At 42.5% G+C, this 17,545-nt stretch overlaps 1 protein-coding gene across 1 annotated transcript in view; it reads left to right on the top strand.

The window, feature by feature from the left end:
- LOC121269325 (SWI/SNF-related matrix-associated actin-dependent regulator of chromatin subfamily B member 1-like) overlaps positions 1 to 16,655 on the top strand; it is a 274,005-nt gene extending 257,350 nt beyond the window's left edge. Inside the window, exon 6 of the mRNA XM_041173878.1 lies at positions 16,444 to 16,655. Within this exon, the coding sequence (XP_041029812.1) occupies positions 16,444 to 16,655 (212 nt within the window). The remainder of the gene's footprint in view (positions 1 to 16,443) is intronic.
- The last annotated feature ends 890 nt before the right edge of the window (positions 16,656 to 17,545 follow it).

Genomic DNA, 17,545 nt, shown 5'->3' with positions numbered 1-17,545 from the left:
CACTCCTACACTTCTGTATCCAGGATTATTAGTCCAGAAACGTAACCCCTACACTACTGTACCCTGGATTATTAGTCCAGTAGCGTAACTCCTACACTACTGTACGCTGGATTATCAGTCAAGTAACGTAACTCCTACACTACTGTATGCTGGATTATTAGTCCAGTAACGTAACTCCTAGACTACTGTACGCTGGATTATCAGTCCAGTAACATAACTCCTACACTATTTTACCCTGGATTATTAGTCCAGTGACGTAGCTCCTACACTACTGTACAGTGGATTATCAGTCCAGTAACGTAACTGCTACACTACTGTACACTGGATTATCAGTCCAGTAACGTAATTCCTACAATACTATACACTGGATTATTAGTCCAGTAACGTAACTCCTACACTACTGAACGCTGGATTATCAATCCAGTAACGTAACCCTTACACTACTGTACCCTGGATTATTAGTCCAGTAACGTAACTCCTACACTACTGTACCCTGGATTTTTAGTCCAGTAACGTAACTCCTACACTACTGTACCCTGGATTAGTAGTCCAGAAACGTAACCCCTACACTACTGTACACTGGATTATCAGTCAAGTAACGTAACTCCTACAATACCTTTCACTGGATTATCAGTCCAGTAATGTAACTCCTACACTACTGTACACTGGATTATTATTCCAGTAACGTAATCCTTATACTACTGTACCCTAGATTATCAGTCCAGTAACGTATCCCCTATACTACTGTACCCTGGATTATTAGTCCAGTAACGTAACTCCTACACTACTGTACCCTGGATTATTAGTCCAGTAACATTACCCTTATACTACTGTACCCTGTGTTATTAGTCCAGTTACGTAACCCCTACACTACTGTACCTTGTATTATTAGTCCAGTAACATAACCCTTATACTACTGTAGCCTGGATTATTAGTCCAGTAACGTAACCCCTACACTAATGTACCCACGATTATTAGTCCAGTAACATAACCCTTATACTACTGTGCCCTGGATTATTAGTCCAGTAACATAACCCTTATACTACTGTTCCCAGGATTATTAGTCCAGAAACGTCACGCCTACACTACTGTACCCAGGATTATTAGTCCAGAAACGTAACCCCTACACTACTGTACCCTGGATTATTAGTCCAGTAACGTAACTCCTACACTACTGTACGCTGGATTATCAGTCAAGTAACGTAACTCTTACACTACTGTATGCTGGATTATTAGTCCAGTAACGTAACTCCTACACTACTGTACGCTGGATTATCAGTCCAGTAACATAACTCCTACACTATTGTACCCTGGATTATTAGTCCAGTAACGTAAATCCTACACTACTGTACAGTGGATTATCAGTCCAGTAACGTAACTGCTACACTACTGTACGCTGGATTATCAGTCCAGTAACGAAACCCCTATACTACGGTACCCTGGATTATTAGTCAAGTAACGTAACACTTATACTACTATACCCTGGATTATTAGTCCAGTAACGTATCCCCTATACTATTTTACCCTGGATTATTATTCCAGTAACGTAACCCCTACACTATTGTACCCTGGATTATTAATCCAGTAACATAACCCCTACACTACAGTAGCCTGAATTCTTAGTCCAGTAATGTAACTGCTACACTACTGTACCCTGGATTATTCATCCAGTAACGTTACTCCTACACTACTGTACGCTGGATTATCAGTCCAGTAACCTAACCCATACACTACTGTACCCTGGAATATCGGTCCAGTAACATAACTCCTACACTACTGTACCCTGGATTATTAGTCCAGTAACGTAACTCCTACACTACTGTACAGTGGATTATCAGTCCAGTAACGTAACTCCTACACTACTGTACCCTGGATTATTGGTGCAGTAACGTATCCCCTATACTACTGTACCCTGGATTATTAGTGCAGTAACGCAACTCCTACACTACTGTACCCTGGATTATTAGTCCAGTAACATAACCCCTACACTACAGTAGCCTGAATTATTAGTCCAGTAATGTAACTGCTACACTACTGTACCCTGGATTATTAGTCCAGTAACGTAACACCTACACTACTGTATACTGGATTATCAGTCCAGTAACATAATCCATACACTCCTGTCCCCTGGATTATTAGTCCAGTAACATAACTCCAACACTACTGTACCCTGGATTATTAGTCCAGTAACGTAACTCCTACACTACTGTACAGTGGATTATCAGTCCAGTAACGTAACTCCTACACTACTGTACCCTGGATTATTGGTGCAGTAACGTATCCCCTATACTACTGTACCCTGGATTATTAGTGCAGTAACGCAACTCCTACACTACTGTACCCTGGATTATTAGTCCAGTAACATAACCCCTACACTACAGTAGCCTGAATTATTAGTCCAGTAATGTAACTGCTACACTACTGTACCCTGGATTATTAGTCCAGTAACGTAACACCTACACTACTGTATACTGGATTATCAGTCCAGTAACATAATCCATACACTCCTGTCCCCTGGATTATTAGTCCAGTAACATAACTCCAACACTACTGTACCCTGGATTATTAGTCCAGTAACGTAACTCCTACACTACTGTACCCTGGATTATTAGTCCAGTAACGTAACCCCTACACTACTGTACCCAGGGTTATTAGTCCAGAAACGTAACCCCTACACTACTGTACCCTGGATTATTAGTCCAGTAACATAACCCTTATAGTACTGTACCCTGGATTATTAGTCCAGTAACGTAACCCCTACACTACTGTACCCTGGATTATTAGTCCAGTAACATAACCCTTATACTACTGTAGTCTGGATTATTAGTCTAGTAACATAACTCCAACACTACTGTACCCTGGATTATTAGTCCAGTAACGTAACTCCTACACTACTGTACCCTGGATTATTAGTCCAGTAACGTAACCCCTACACTACTGTACCCAGGATTATTAGTCCAGAAACATATCCCCTACACTACTGTACCCTGGATTATTAGTCCAGTAACTTAACCCTTATACTACTGTATCCTGGATTATTAGTCCAGTAACGTAATCACTACACTACTGTACCCTGGATTATTAGTCCAGTAACATAACCCTTATACTACTGTATGCTGGATTATTAGTCCAGTAACGTAACCCCTACACTAATGTACCCACAATTATTAGACCAGTAACATAACCCTTATACTACTGTACACTGGATTATTAGTCCAGTAACGTAACTCCTACACTACTGTACGCTGGTTATTAGTCCAGTAACGTATCTCCTACACTACTGTACGCTGGATTATCAGTCCAGTAACGTAACCCATTCACTACTGTACCCTGTATTATTAGTCCAGTAACGTAACCCTTATACTACTGTAGCCTGGATTATTAGTCCAGTAACGTAACCCTTATACTACTGTAGCCTGGATTATTAGTCCAGTAACGTAACCGCTACACTAATGTACCCACGATTAATAGTCCAGTAACATAACCCTTATACTACGGTACCCTGGATTATTTGTCCAGTAACGTAACCCCTATACTACTGTACCCTGGATTATTAGTCCAGTAACGTAACTCCTACACTACTGTACGCTGGATTATCAGTCAAGTAATGTAACTCCTACACTACTGTATGCTGGATTATTAGTCCAGTAACGTAACTCCTACACTACTGTACGCTGGATTATCAGTCCAGTAACATAACTCCTACACTATTGTACCCTGGATTATTAGTCCAGTAACGTAAATCCTACACTACTGTACAGTGGATTATCAGTCCAGTAACGTAACTGCTACAGAACTGTACACTGGATTATCAGTCCAGTAACGTAACTCCTACACTACTGTATGCTGGATTATTAGTCCAGTAATGTAATTCCTACACTACTGTACGCTGGATTATCATTCCAGTAATGAAACCCCTAGACTAGGGTACCCTGGATTATTAGTCAAGTAACGTAACACTTATACTACTATACCCTGGATTATTAGTCCAGTAACGTATCCCCTATACAATTTTACCCTGGATTATTTTTCCAGTAACGTAACCCCTACACTATTGTACCCTGGATTATTAATCCAGTAACGTAACCCCTACACTACAGTAGCCTGAATTCTTAGTCCAGTAATGTAACTGCTACACTACTGTACCCGGGATTATTCGTCCAGTAACGTTACTCCTAAACTACTGTACGCTGGATTATCAGTCCAGTAACCTAACCCATACACTACTGTACCCTGGATTATCGGTCCAGTAACATAACTCCTACACTACTGTACCCTGGATTATCGGTCCAGTAACGTAACTCCTACACTACTGTACCCTGGATTATTAGTCCAGTAATGTAACTCCTACACTACTGTACACTGGATTATTAGTCCAGTAACGTAACTCCTACACTACTGTACGCTGGATTATCAGTCAAGTTACTTAACTCCTACAACACTGTACGCTGGATTATTAGTCCAGTAAGGTAACTCCTGCACTACTGTACGCTGGATTATCAGTCCAGTAACATAACTCCTACACTGCTGTACCCTGGATTATTAGTCCAGTGACGTAACTCCTACATTACTGTACACTGGATTATCAGTCCAGTAACGTAACTCCTACATTACTGTACACTGGATTATCAGTCCAGTAACGTAACCCCTACACTAATGTACGCTGGATTATTAGTCCACTAACGTAACTCCTGCACTGCTGTACGCTCGATTATCAGTCCAGTAACGAAACCCCTATACGACTGTACCCTGGATTATTAGTCAAGTAACGTAACCCTTATACTACTGTACCCTAGATTATTAGTCCAGTAACGTATCCCCTATACTACTGTACCCTGGATTATTATTCCAGTAACGTAACCCCTACACTACTGTAACCTGGATTATTAATCCAGTAACGTAACCCCTACACTACAGTAGCCTGAATTATTAGTCCAGTAATGTAACTGCTACACTACTGTACCCTGGATTATTAGTCCAGTAACGTAACTCCTACACTACTGTACGCTGGATTATCAGTCCAGTAACATAACTCCTACAATACTGTACCCTGGATTATTAGTCCAGTGACGTAACTCCTACACTACTGTATGCTGGATTATCAGTCAAGTAACGTAACTCCTACACTACTGTATGCTGGATTATTAGTCCAGTAACGTAACTCCTACACTAATGTACGCTGGATTATCAGTCCAGTAATATAACTCCTACACTATTGTACCCTGGATTATTAGTCCAGTGACGTAACTCCTACACTACTGTACAGTGGATTATCAGTCCAGTAACGTAACTGCTACACTACTGTACACTGGATTATCAGTCCAGTAACGTAACTCCTACACTACTGTACGCTGGATTATCAGTCCAGTAACGTAACCCATACACTACTGTACCCTGGATTATTAGTCCAGTAACATAACTCCAACACTACTGTACCCTGGATTATTAGTCCAGTAACGTAACTCCTACACTACTGTACACTGGATTATCAGTCAAGTAACGTAACTCCTACAATACTTTTCACTGGATTATCAGTCCAGTAATGTAACTCCTACACTACTGTAAACTGGATTATTATTCCAGTAACGTAACCCTTATACTACTGTACCCTAGATTATTAGTCCAGTAATGTATCCCCTACACGACTGTACCTGGGGTTATTTGTCCAGTTACGTAACCCCTACACTACTGTACCCAGGATTATTAGTCCAGAAGCATAACCCCTACACTACTGTACCCTGGATTATTAGTCCAGTAACATAACCCTTATAATACTGTATCCTGGATTATTAGTCCAGTAACGTAACCCCTACACTAATGTACCCACGATTATTAGTCCAGTAACATAACCCTTATACTACTGTACCCTGGATTATTAGTCCAGTAACGTAACCCCTACACTACTGTACCCAGGATTATTAGTCCAGAAACGTCACGCCTACACTACTGTACCCAGGATTATTAGTCCAGAAACGTAACCCCTACACTACTGTACCCTGGATTATTAGTCCAGTAACGTAACTCCTATACTACTGTACGCTGGATTATCAATCAAGTAACGTAACTCCTACACTACTGTATGCTGGATTATTAGTCCAGTAACGTAACTCCTACACTACTGTACGCTGGATTATCAGTCCAGTAACATAACTCCTACACTATTGTACCCTGGATTATTAGTCCAGTAACGTAAATCCTACACTACTGTACAGTGGATTATCAGTCCAGTAACGTAACTGCTACAGAACTGTACACTGGATTATCAGTCCAGTAACGTAACTCCTACACTACTGTATGCTGGATTATTAGTCCAGTAATGTAATTCCTACACTACTGTACGCTGGATTATCATTCCAGTAATGAAACCCCTAGACTAGGGTACCCTGGATTATTAGTCAAGTAACGTAACACTTATACTACTATACCCTGGATTATTAGTCCAGTAACGTATCCCCTATACAATTTTACCCTGGATTATTTTTCCAGTAACGTAACCCCTACACTATTGTACCCTGGATTATTAATCCAGTAACGTAACCCCTACACTACAGTAGCCTGAATTCTTAGTCCAGTAATGTAACTGCTACACTACTGTACCCGGGATTATTCGTCCAGTAACGTTACTCCTACACTACTGTACGCTGGATTATCAGTCCAGTAACCTAACCCATACACTACTGTACCCTGGATTATCGGTCCAGTAACATAACTCCTACACTACTGTACCCTGGATTATCGGTCCAGTAACGTAACTCCTACACTACTGTACCCTGGATTATTAGTCCAGTAATGTAACTCCTACACTACTGTACACTGGATTATTAGTCCAGTAACGTAACTCCTACACTACTGTACGCTGGATTATCAGTCAAGTTACTTAACTCCTACAACACTGTACGCTGGATTATTAGTCCAGTAAGGTAACTCCTGCACTACTGTACGCTGGATTATCAGTCCAGTAACATAACTCCTACACTGCTGTACCCTGGATTATTAGTCCAGTGACGTAACTCCTACATTACTGTACACTGGATTATCAGTCCAGTAACGTAACTCCTACATTACTGTACACTGGATTATCAGTCCAGTAACGTAACCCCTACACTAATGTACGCTGGATTATTAGTCCACTAACGTAACTCCTGCACTGCTGTACGCTCGATTATCAGTCCAGTAACGAAACCCCTATACGACTGTACCCTGGATTATTAGTCAAGTAACGTAACCCTTATACTACTGTACCCTAGATTATTAGTCCAGTAACGTATCCCCTATACTACTGTACCCTGGATTATTATTCCAGTAACGTAACCCCTACACTACTGTAACCTGGATTATTAATCCAGTAACGTAACCCCTACACTACAGTAGCCTGAATTATTAGTCCAGTAATGTAACTGCTACACTACTGTACCCTGGATTATTAGTCCAGTAACGTAACTCCTACACTACTGTACGCTGGATTATCAGTCCAGTAACATAACTCCTACAATACGGTACCCTGGATTATTAGTCCAGTGACGTAACTTCTACACTACCTTACGCTGGATTATCAGTCAAGTAACGTACAGTATGCTGGATTATTAGTCCAGTAACGTAACTCCTACACTAATGTACGCTGGATTATCAGTCCAGTAATATAACTCCTACACTATTGTACCCTGGATTATTAGTCCAGTGACGTAACTCCTACACTACTGTACAGTGGATTATCAGTCCAGTAACGTAACTGCTACACTACTGTACACTGGATTATCAGTCCAGTAACGTAACTCCTACACTACTGTACGCTGGATTATCAGTCCAGTAACGTAACCCATACACTACTGTACCCTGGATTATTAGTCCAGTAACATAACTCCAACACTACTGTACCCTGGATTATTAGTCCAGTAACGTAACTCCTACACTACTGTACACTGGATTATCAGTCAAGTAACGTAACTCCTACAATACTTTTCACTGGATTATCAGTCCAGTAATGTAACTCCTACACTACTGTACACTGGATTATTATTCCAGTAACGTAACCCTTATACTACTGTACCCTAGATTATTAGTCCAGTAATGTATCCCCTATACGACTGTACCTGGGGTTATTTGTCCAGTTACGTAACCCCTACACTACTGTACCCAGGATTATTAGTCCAGAAGCATAACCCCTACACTACTGTACCCTAGATTATTAGTCCAGTAACATAACCCTTATACTACTGTAGCCTGGATTATTAGTCCAGTAACGTAACCCCTACACTAATGTACCCACGATTATTAGTCCAGTAACATAACCCTTATACTACTGTACCCTGGATTATTAGTCCAGTAACGTAACCCCTACACTACTGTACCCAGGATTATTAGTCCAGAAACGTCACGCCTACACTACTGTACCCAGGATTATTAGTCCAGAAACGTAACCCCTACACTACTGTACCCTGGATTATTAGTCCAGTAACGTAACTCCTACACTACTGTACGCTGGATTATCAGTCAAGTAACGTAACTCCTACACTACTGTATGCTGGATTATTAGTCCAGTAACGTAACTCCTACACTACTGTACGCTGGATTATCAGTCCAGTAACATAACTCCTACACTATTGTACCCTGGATTATTAGTCCAGTAACGTAAATCCTACACTACTGTACAGTGGATTATCAGTCCAGTAACGTAACTGCTACACTACTGTACACTGGATTATCAGTCCAGTAATGTAACTCCTACACTACTGTACACTGGATTATTAGTCCAGTAACGTAACTCCTACACTACTGTACGCTGGATTATCAGTCCAGTAATGAAACCCCTAGACTAGGGTACCCTGGATTATTAGTCAAGTAACGTAACACTTATACTACTATACCCTGGATTATTAGTCCAGTAACGTATCCCCTATACAATTTTACCCTGGATTATTTTTCCAGTAACGTAACCCCTACACTATTGTACCCTGGATTATTAATCCAGTAACGTAACCCCTACACTACAGTAGCCTGAATTCTTAGTCCAGTAATGTAACTGCTACACTACTGTACCCGGGATTATTCGTCCAGTAACGTTACTCCTACACTACTGTACGCTGGATTATCAGTCCAGTAACCTAACCCATACACTACTGTACCCTGGATTATCGGTCCAGTAACATAACTCCTACACTACTGTACCCTGGATTATCGGTCCAGTAACGTAACTCCTACACTACTGTACCCTGGATTATTAGTCCAGTAATGTAACTCCTACACTACTGTACACTGGATTATTAGTCCAGTAACGTAACTCCTACACTACTGTACGCTGGATTATCAGTCAAGTTACTTAACTCCTACAACACTGTACGCTGGATTATTAGTCCAGTAAGGTAACTCCTGCACTACTGTACGCTGGATTATCAGTCCAGTAACATAACTCCTACACTGCTGTACCCTGGATTATTAGTCCAGTGACGTAACTCCTACATTACTGTACACTGGATTATCAGTCCAGTAACGTAACTCCTACATTACTGTACACTGGATTATCAGTCCAGTAACGTAACCCCTACACTAATGTACGCTGGATTATTAGTCCACTAACGTAACTCCTGCACTGCTGTACGCTCGATTATCAGTCCAGTAACGAAACCCCTATACGACTGTACCCTGGATTATTAGTCAAGTAACGTAACCCTTATACTACTGTACCCTAGATTATTAGTCCAGTAACGTATCCCCTATACTACTGTACCCTGGATTATTATTCCAGTAACGTAACCCCTACACTACTGTAACCTGGATTATTAATCCAGTAACGTAACCCCTACACTACAGTAGCCTGAATTATTAGTCCAGTAATGTAACTGCTACACTACTGTACCCTGGATTATTAGTCCAGTAACGTAACTCCTACACTACTGTACGCTGGATTATCAGTCCAGTAACATAACTCCTACAATACTGTACCCTGGATTATTAGTCCAGTGACGTAACTCCTACACTACTGTATGCTGGATTATCAGTCAAGTAACGTAACTCCTACACTACTGTATGCTGGATTATTAGTCCAGTAACGTAACTCCTACACTAATGTACGCTGGATTATCAGTCCAGTAATATAACTCCTACACTATTGTACCCTGGATTATTAGTCCAGTGACGTAACTCCTACACTACTGTACAGTGGATTATCAGTCCAGTAACGTAACTGCTACACTACTGTACACTGGATTATCAGTCCAGTAACGTAACTCCTACACTACTGTACGCTGGATTATCAGTCCAGTAACGTAACCCATACACTACTGTACCCTGGATTATTAGTCCAGTAACATAACTCCAACACTACTGTACCCTGGATTATTAGTCCAGTAACGTAACTCCTACACTACTGTACACTGGATTATCAGTCAAGTAACGTAACTCCTACAATACTTTTCACTGGATTATCAGTCCAGTAATGTAACTCCTACACTACTGTAAACTGGATTATTATTCCAGTAACGTAACCCTTATACTACTGTACCCTAGATTATTAGTCCAGTAATGTATCCCCTACACTACTGTACCTGGGGTTATTTGTCCAGTTACGTAACCCCTACACTACTGTACCCAGGATTATTAGTCCAGAAGCATAACCCCTACACTACTGTACCCTGGATTATTAGTCCAGTAACATAACCCTTATAATACTGTATCCTGGATTATTAGTCCAGTAACGTAACCCCTACACTAATGTACCCACGATTATTAGTCCAGTAACATAACCCTTATACTACTGTACCCTGGATTATTAGTCCAGTAACGTAACCCCTACACTACTGTACCCAGGATTATTAGTCCAGAAACGTCACGCCTACACTACTGTACCCAGGATTATTAGTCCAGAAACGTAACCCCTACACTACTGTACCCTGGATTATTAGTCCAGTAACGTAACTCCTATACTACTGTACGCTGGATTATCAATCAAGTAACGTAACTCCTACACTACTGTATGCTGGATTATTAGTCCAGTAACGTAACGCCTACACTACTGTACGCTGGATTATCAGTCCAGTAACATAACTCCTACACTATTGTACCCTGGATTATTAGACCAGTAACATAAATCCTGCACTACTGTACAGTGGATTATCAGTCGAGTAACGTAACTCCTACACTACTGTACACTGGATTATTAGTCCAGTAACGTAACACCTACTCCACTGTACCCAGGATTATTAGTCCAGTAACGTAACAACTGCACTGCTGTACCCTGGATTATTAGTCTAGTAACGTAATCCCTACACTACTGTACTCTGGATTATTAGTCCTGTAACGTAACCCCAACACTACTGTACCCTGTATTATTAGTCCAGTAACGTAACCCCTACACTAGTATACCCTGTTGTATTATTCCAGTAACGTAACCCCTACTCCACTGTACGCTGGATTATTAGTCCAGTAACATAAACCCTACACTACTGTACCCAGGATTATTAGTACAGTAATGTAACCCCTACACTACTGTAGCCTGTATTTTCAGGCTAGTAACGTAGCCCCTACGCCACTGTACCCTGGATTCGTCCAGTAACGTAACCCTTACACCACTGTCCCCAGAATTATTAGTCCAGTAATGTAACCCCGACACTACTGTACCCTGGATAATGAGTCCAGTATCATAACCCCTACTCCACTGTACCCTGGATTATTAGTCCAGTAACTTAACCCCTACACCACTGTGCCCTGGATTATTAGTAATGTAACATAAACCCTACACCACTGTACCCTGGATTATTAGTCCAGTAACGAAACCCCGACACTACTGTACCCTGGATTATTAGTCCAGTAACGTAATCCCTACACTACCGTACTCTGTATTATTTGTCCAGTAACGTAATCCCCTACACGACTGTACCCTGGATTATTAATGCTGTAACGTAACCCCTATGCTACTGTACCCTGTATTATTTGTCCAGTAACGTATCCCCTTCACCACTGTACCCTGGATTATTAGTCCAGTACCTTAACTCCTTCACTACTGTACCCTGGATTATTAGTCCAGTAACGTAACACCTACACTACTGTACCCTGGATTATTAGTCCAATAATGTAATCCCTACACTACTGTACCCTCGATTATTTGTCCAGTAACATAACCCGTACACTACTGTACCCAGTATTATTTGTCCAGTAACGTAACCCCTACACTACTGTACCCTGGATTATTTGTCCAGTAACATAACCCCTACACTACTGTACCCAGTATTATTTGTCCAGTAACGTAACCCCTACACTACTGTACCCAGTATTATTTGTCCAGTAACGTAACCCCTACACTACTGTACCCTGGATTATTAGTCCAGTAACATAACCCCTACACTACTGTACCCAGTATTATTTGTCCAGTAACGTAACCCCTACACTACTGTACCCTGGATTATTAGTCCAGTAACATAACCCCTACACTACTGTACCCAGTATTATTTGTCCAGTAACGTAACCCCTACACTACTGTACCCTGGATTATTAGTCCAGTACCGTAACCCCTACACTACTGTACCCTGGATTTTTAGTCCAGTAATGTAACCCCTACACTACTGTACCCTGAATTATTACTCCAGTAACGTAACACCTACACTACTGTACACTGGATTATTAGTCCAGTAACGTAACCCCTACACCACTGTGCCCAGAATTATTAGTCCAGTAATGTAACCCCTACACTACTGTACCCTGGATTATTAGTCCAGTAATGTAACCCCTACACTACTGTACCCTGGATTATTAGTCCAGTAATGTAATCCCTACACTACTGTACCCTGGATTATTAGTCCAGTAACATAACCCTTATACTACTGTACCCTGGGTTATTAGTCCAGTAACATAACCCCTACGCTACTGTACCCTGGATTATTACGACAGTAACGTAACCCCTACTCCACTGTACCCTGGATTATTAGTCCAGTAACTTAACCCCTACACCACTGTACCCTGGATTATTAGAAAGGTAACGTAAACCCTACACCACTGTACCCTGGATTATTAGTCCAGTAACGAAACCCCGACACTACTGTACCCTGGATTATTAGTCCAGTAACGTAACCCCTACACTACTGAACCCTGGATTATTAGTCCAGTAACGTAACCACCACACTACCGTACTCTGTATTATTTGTCTAGTAACGTAATCCCCTACACGACTGTACCCTGGATTATTAGTCCTGTAACGTAACCCCTATGCTACTGTACCCTGTATTATTTGTCCAGTAACGTATCCCCTTCACCACTGTACCCTGGATTAGTCCAGTAACATAACCCCTACAACACTGTGCCCTGGATTATTAGTCCAGAAATGTAACCCCTACACTGCTGTACCCTGGAGTATTAGTCCAGTAACGTAACCCCACTAAGCAACCTGGATTGTTAGTCCAGTAACGTAACCCCTACACTACTGTACCCTGGATTAACAGTCCAGTGACGTAACCCCACTAATGTACTTTGGATTATTAGTCCAGTAACGTAACCCCTACACCACTGTGCCCTGGATTATTAGTCCAGTAAAGTAACACCTACACTACTCTACCCTGGATTATTAGTCCAGTACCGTAACACCTACACTACTGTACCCTGGATTATTAGTCCAGTAACGTAACCCCTACACCACTGTGCCCAGGATTATTAGTCCAGTAAAGTAACCCCTACACTACGGTACCCTGGATTATTAGTCCAGTAACGTAACCCCTGCACCACTGGGACAAGGATTATTAGTCCAGTAACGTAACACCTACACTACTGTACCCTGGATTATTAGTCCAATAACGTGACCCCTACACCACTGTACCCTGGATTATTAGTCCAGTAACGTAACCCCTACACCCCTGTGCCCAGGATTATTCGTCATGTAACGTAACCCCTACACTACTGTACCCTGGATTATTAGTCCAGTAACGTAACCCCTACACCACTTTGCCCAGGATTATTAGTCCAGTAACGTAACACCTACACTACTATACCCTGGATTATTAGTCCAATAATTTAACTCCTATACTACTGTACCCTCGATTATTTGTCCAGTAACATAACCCCTACACTACTGTACCCAGTATTATTTGTCCAGTAACGTAACCCCTACACTACTGTACCCTGGATTATTAGTCCAGTAACGTAACCCCTACACTACTGTTCCCTGGATTATTAGTCCAGTAACATAACACCTACACTACTGTACCCTGGATTATTAGTCCAGTACCGTAACACCTACAATACTATACCCTGGAATATTAGTCCAGTAACGTACCCCCTACACTACTGTATCATGTATTATTAGTCCATTAACATGACCCCTACACTACTGTAGCCTGGATTATTAGTCCAGTAACGTAACCCCTACACTACTGTACCCTGGATTATTAGTCCAGTAACGTGACCCCTACACCACTGTACCCTGGATTATTAGTCCAGTAACGTAACCCCTACACCATTGTGCCCAGGATTATTAGTCATGTAACGTAACCCCTACACTACTGTACCCTGGATTATTAGTCCAGTAACGTAACCCCTACACCACTGTGCCCAGGATTATTAGTCCAGTAACGTAACACCTACACTACTGTACCGTGGATTATTAGTCCAGTAATGTAACCCCTATACTACTGTACCCTCGATTATTTGTCCAGTAACATAACCCCTACACTACTGTACCCAGTATTATTTGTCCAGTAACGTAACCCCTACACTACTGTACCCTGGATTATTTGTCCAGTAACATAACCCCTACACTACTGTACCCAGTATTATTAGTCCAGTAACGTAACCCCTACACTACTGTACCCTGGATTATTTGTCCAGTAACATAACCCCTACGCTACTGTACCCAGTATTATTTGTCCAGTAACGTAACTCCTACACTACTGTACCCTGGATTATTAGTCCAGTAACATAACCCCTACACTACTGTACCCAGTATTATTAGTCCAGTAACGTAACCCCTACACTACTGTACCCTGGATTATTAGTCCAGTAACATAACCCCTACACTACTGTACCCAGTATTATTTGTCCAGTAACGTAACCCCTACACTACTGTACCCTGGATTATTAGTCCAGTACCTTAACTCCTTCACTACTGTACCCTGGATTATTAGTCCAGTAACGTAACCCCTACACTACTGTACCCTGGATTATTATTCCAGTAACGTAACCCCTACACTACTGTACCCTGGATTATTAGTCCAGTAATGTAACCCCTACACTACTGTACCCTGGATTATTACGCCAGTAACGTAACACCTACACTACTGTACACTGGATTATTAGTCCAGTAACGTAACCCCTACACCACTGTGCCCAGAATTATTAGTCCAGTAATGTAACCCCTACACTACTGTACCCAGTATTATTAGTCCAGTAATGTAACCCCTACAGTACTGTACCCTGGATTATTAGTCCAGTAATGTAACCCCTACACTACTGTACCCTGGATTATTAGTCCAGTAACATAACCCTTATACTACTGTACCCTGGGTTATTAGTCCAGTAACATAACCCCTACGCTACTGTACCCTGGATTATTACGCCAGTAACGTAACACCTACACTACTGTACCCTGGATTATTTGTCCAGTAACGTAACCCCTACACTACTGTACCCTGGATTATTAGTCCAGTACCGTAACCCCTACACTACTGTGCCCTGGATTATTACCCCAGTACCGTAACCCCTACACTACTGTACCCTGGATTATTAGTCCAGTAACTTAACCCCTACACTACTGTATCCTGGATTATTAGTCTAGTACCGTAACCCCTACACTACTGTACCCTGGATTATTAGTCCAGTACCGTAACCCCTACACTACTGTACCCTGGATTATTACGCCAGTACCGTAACCCCTACACTACTGTACCCCGGATTATTAGTCCAGTAACGTAACCCCTACACTACTGTACACTGGATTATTAGTCCAGTAACGTAACCCCTACACTACTGTACCCTTGATTATTAGTCCAGTAACGTAACCCCTACACCACTGTGCCCTGGATTATTAGTCCAGTAACGTAACCCCTACACTACTGTACCCTGGATTATTAGTCCAGTAACGTAACCCCTACACCACTGTACCCTGGATTATTAGTCCAGTAACGTAACCCCTACACTGCTGTACCCTGGATTATTAGTCCAGTAACGTAACCCCTACACCACTGTACCCTGGATTATTAGTCCAGTACCGTAACCCCTACACTACTGAACCCTGGATTATTAGTCCAGTAACAAAGCTCAGGTGCACTGGGCTGTGGAAAGGCTCTGTGCCTTCCCTCCTCTGCCTGAGTTTCTTTGTGTATATCGGCCCCAGATTGAGAGGAGGAGCCCTGGCCTGCGAAGGCAGGAAGACCCACGCCACTGAGTAGCTTGCGACTCCGTCTCCGTTTTACCCCCGCCTACATTCCTCTCTGAGAAGCACTTTATCCCGCTCTTTGTCCGCTGCAGAGAAGCTGATATCGCCCGAGATGTTTGCTGAGATCCTGTGCGACGACCTGGATTTGAACCCGCTGAACTTTGTTCCGGCTGTGGCCTCGGCCATTCGACAGCAGGTGGAGTCTTACCCCATGGACAGCATCCTGGAGGACCAGACTGACCAGAGGGTCATCATCAAGGCAAGTTCCACCCTTGCGCCTCAGCTCTGCCTGCACCTGTCATAGCCTGCACTCCCCCTCCCTCCAACAACCCTCCTCATTTCAACATATGACTGCACCAGGGTCCCCTGACCTGTCCTATTGCTCCGATCAGATTGGCGGATGGGCCTGAAAAATCACATCTCTGCCATTCTGTTCCTCCTTCCATCAGCCTTTTCCCCATCACTTGTCATTTGGTTTCAGTCCTTTCAGATGAGTTGGCTCTGGGAAGGAAGTCCGCCCTTCGCCACACCGCTCCACCAACCGGCACACCCACTTAGTGTGATACAGAGACCGGAAATGTGCACAGTGATTCCCAGTGTGATACAGAGACCGGAACTGTGGACAGTGACTGCCAGTGTGATAGAGAGACCGGAACTGTGCACAGCGACTGCCAGTGTGATACAGAGACCGGAACTGTGCACAGTAACTCCCAGTGTGATACAGAGACCGGAACTGAGCACAGTAACTCCCAGTGTGATACAGAGACCGGAACTGTGCACAGTGACTCCCAGTGTGATACGGAGACCGGAACGGTGCACAGTAACTCCCAGTATGATACAGAGACTGGAACTGTGCACAGTAACTCCCAGTGTGATACAGAGACAGGAAGTGTGCACAGTGACTCCCAGTGTGATACAGAGACTGGAACTGTGCACAGTGACTCCCAGTGTGATACGGATACCGGAACTTAACACAGTAACTCCCAGTGTGATAGAGACCGGAACTGTGCACAGTAACTCCCAGTGTGATACGGAGACCGGAACTGAGCATAGTGACTCCCAGTCTGATACAGAGACCGGAACTGTGCACAGTAACTCCCAGTGTGATACAGAGACCGGAACTGTGCACAGTAATGCCCAGTCTGATACAGAGACCGGAACTGTGCACAGTGATTCCCAGTGTGATACAGAGAT

The sequence above is a fragment of the Carcharodon carcharias genome, chromosome 24, assembly GCF_017639515.1.
Source record: "Carcharodon carcharias isolate sCarCar2 chromosome 24, sCarCar2.pri, whole genome shotgun sequence".
Taxonomy (NCBI): Eukaryota; Metazoa; Chordata; class Chondrichthyes; order Lamniformes; family Lamnidae; genus Carcharodon; species Carcharodon carcharias.
This window is presented reverse-complemented; position numbering and strand designations above follow the sequence as displayed.